Raw genomic sequence first — 2,784 nt, forward strand, 5'->3', positions numbered from 1 at the left:
GTGGCCATGGGGGTCTCCAGCCCTCGGGGGAGCGGGGTCAGCGTGCACAGTTAAAAAATAGTCAGTAGTCAGCTTCAGTGGTCAACATGTAAAATTCGAGCCATTTCCTTCCCCAAGGATCACTAAAAACCGCACGTTCGCCGCCCCACGCCGCCACCCCCCCCGTATCAATACAAAAGGCGTGATCTGTTAGAAGGCACCGATTCAGCACAGTTTGAGTTCACACGTAACGGCTTCCAACACAACTCCGTATGGGCAACATCGCTCCTCGGATTCCCCTCTTCCCATCCCCGCTCCGGAGGCTCCCACGGCCTCCGCTTCCCGCCGCCGACCCTCCTGGTTACAGCCAGCCCCAGGGGAGCAGCGTACAACGGAAGCTGGGAAGCGATTATCTTGGAGCAAGACCCCCGCAAAGGCGGCTGGTGATATTCTAGGTGACGTTTTACATGTTTTAATAGTGTTACACATCTTAGTCTAAGCTGATGGGAAACCGGAGGATTTCAAGTATTTTATTACTGCAAACACTATATATATATATTTCTATATGTATACACAGAGGAAAGGATGTTTTTGCAACATCACGGGGGGTTTACAGGCCGAGTTGGGACTCGGTGGCCAGCACAAAGTGAAAAAGCCAAGCCCTCTTTTCAGTCCTCACGTCACTTTTAGCAAGCCTGGGCGGCCCGTTTCCATTTATGACCACCAGCACCGGTTTCTACCCACCACCCGACGGCGTCGCGACGGACAGATCCCCTCTCCCGGGCCCAGCACGCCAAATGCCAAACCCGCCTTTCCAGAAAGGGTTTTAAAATCCAGTCGGGTTTAGAATTCGCTCGGGGGTGTAGGACGGGGCGGGCAGCGTTGCCTCTTTAAAGTGCTCACGGACGCTCGGGCGGTCCAGGCACAGCGACAGCCTTTGCTTCTGCGTCCTGCAGCGACCCTTGGTCTTCAGACCCAAATTAAAATCTAGGAAAGCCCCGTTTTTTTAAACCCAAGATACAGGCCGTGTCTTTTCGTACCTTTATTTTCACTGCCCGTTTGTATTAGTGGAAATTAGTAGAGGAGTCTCACTTAGCAACTCACTAATTTAAAACCATTAAGCTTAGTGCTCCTACAGCACGGCTTAGTGTCAGTTGGCATGAAAATAAGAGTTTAAGTGCATTATTACACATCAATAAACATACAGACATGCATAAACATGTTTAAAATACATTTCTGATGAAAAAGAGTTCACTGATACCTTATTTCACCTGTGCCATCACCGTGGAAACGGACGTTTTTGCCAGCCCACGCAAAATGATTTTAAATCCCTTGGCCTGGTTTCGGAAAGGGTACGGGGTGGACTCCAATTCCTCACTGTACGTCGAGAAAGGTGGTAAGCAGTGGGATAATTCCATCCTCAGGGCTCACCGCAGAATTGGGGAGAGCGAGGGGGCTCCCAAGGGCTGCGCTTTACGGACTCGTTAACCGCGGGCCGCTCCGCTTCCCACCGGGCAGCCCCGCTGCAGTTCGCAAAGCCGCTGAGAGGGGCGGATGTTTTCGGGTCTGTAGCTTTGGTAGAGGTATTTTAGTGTAAAAGTTTTACATTCCTCGTTTCAGCATCTCGTTTGCCCCTTTTCCCAGGATGCAGAAGGAAGGCTTTCTGGGATGACCACGCAACACAGGACGGGTAACTGCCATTCCAGCTCTGCCAGCTCAGCTCACGTGAAGGCCTCGAGGAAGCCAAAAAGCTATTTGGGAGGCAAAGGTGCCGGTCGGGAAGGAATATAGTGTCCCTGAGGTACACATTTTTGCTGTGACGGAGGGGGTCCCTGAGGTGTGTGTTTCTGCTGCGGAGGCGGTGGCCTGCAAGGGGACAGAAGCCATTGTCAGCCCCGGTGATGCCACACGTGTCCCCCCACACGCACCGCAGCCACGGCGGGGCACCCCCCCCACCCACGCCAGCTACGCTGCTGCTTGCCACCTCAGCTTCCACGCCGGGGTCAGAGTCTGCTTCCCGGTGCCCGAAATCCCCAGCGAATCCCAGTTTGTTAACACACCATTTTCCCCCAAAATAGAGAGCTTTCCAGCGACACCTTCCTGGAGAGGGTGGTGAGGCACTGGGACAGGTTGCCCAGAGAAACTGTGGATGCCCCATCCCTGGGAGTGTCCAAGGCCAGGCTGGATGAGGCTTGGAGCAACCTGGGCTAGCAGAAGGTGTCCCTGCCCATGGCAGGGGGGTTGGAACTAGATGATCTTTAAGGTCCCTTCAACCCAAACCAGTCTGTGATTCTATGATTCTATGACACAAGCTGGTTTAAAGTCCTCCCTCTCGATACACTGCACTTGCTGCATATGCACCGCTTATGGCACGGGCATTACATCTTAGAAATACAATTTACCAGTAAAATGAAAAGTAAAGGAGAACTTTGTGTTCACAGGTAACGAAAAATGATCCTGTACAGGCACAAACGTTCATGAGTCAGGGAAAACGACAATTCTTGATTAATTTCTTTTTGAGCTGTGTATTTTGAGAGGCGTTTAGAAGGAACGCGGGGCTAGCCCGGCCCCCGAAAAGTATTCTGAAACCTGTTAGTCAGACGGGAGCTGTGACAGTGATAAATGAACACTCTGGCTCCCAGCACTGCAGCTCCACAGCGTGAAATGAGGGAAAAACTTCTCCCTATAAAAGGTTGGGTCCTGCTTGCACACAATCACAGAATCATAGAATCATAGAATCACAGAATGGTTTGGGTTGGAAGGGACCTTAAAGATCATCTAGTTCCAACCCCCCTGCCACGGGCA

General features: G+C 51.9%; 1 protein-coding gene across 1 annotated transcript in view; it reads right to left on the reverse strand.

Annotated features, from left to right (window-relative positions):
* Positions 1–1,730: 1,730 nt before the first annotated feature.
* ADAM9 (ADAM metallopeptidase domain 9) overlaps positions 1,731–2,784 on the reverse strand; it is a 20,131-nt gene continuing 19,077 nt past the window's right edge. Inside the window, exon 23 of the mRNA XM_010155126.1 lies at positions 1,731–1,845. Coding sequence (XP_010153428.1) covers positions 1,731–1,845 — 115 coding nt within the window. The remainder of the gene's footprint in view (positions 1,846–2,784) is intronic.

The sequence above is a fragment of the Eurypyga helias genome, unplaced genomic scaffold, assembly GCF_000690775.1.
Source record: "Eurypyga helias isolate BGI_N326 unplaced genomic scaffold, ASM69077v1 scaffold31280, whole genome shotgun sequence".
Classification (NCBI taxonomy): Eukaryota; Metazoa; Chordata; class Aves; order Eurypygiformes; family Eurypygidae; genus Eurypyga; species Eurypyga helias.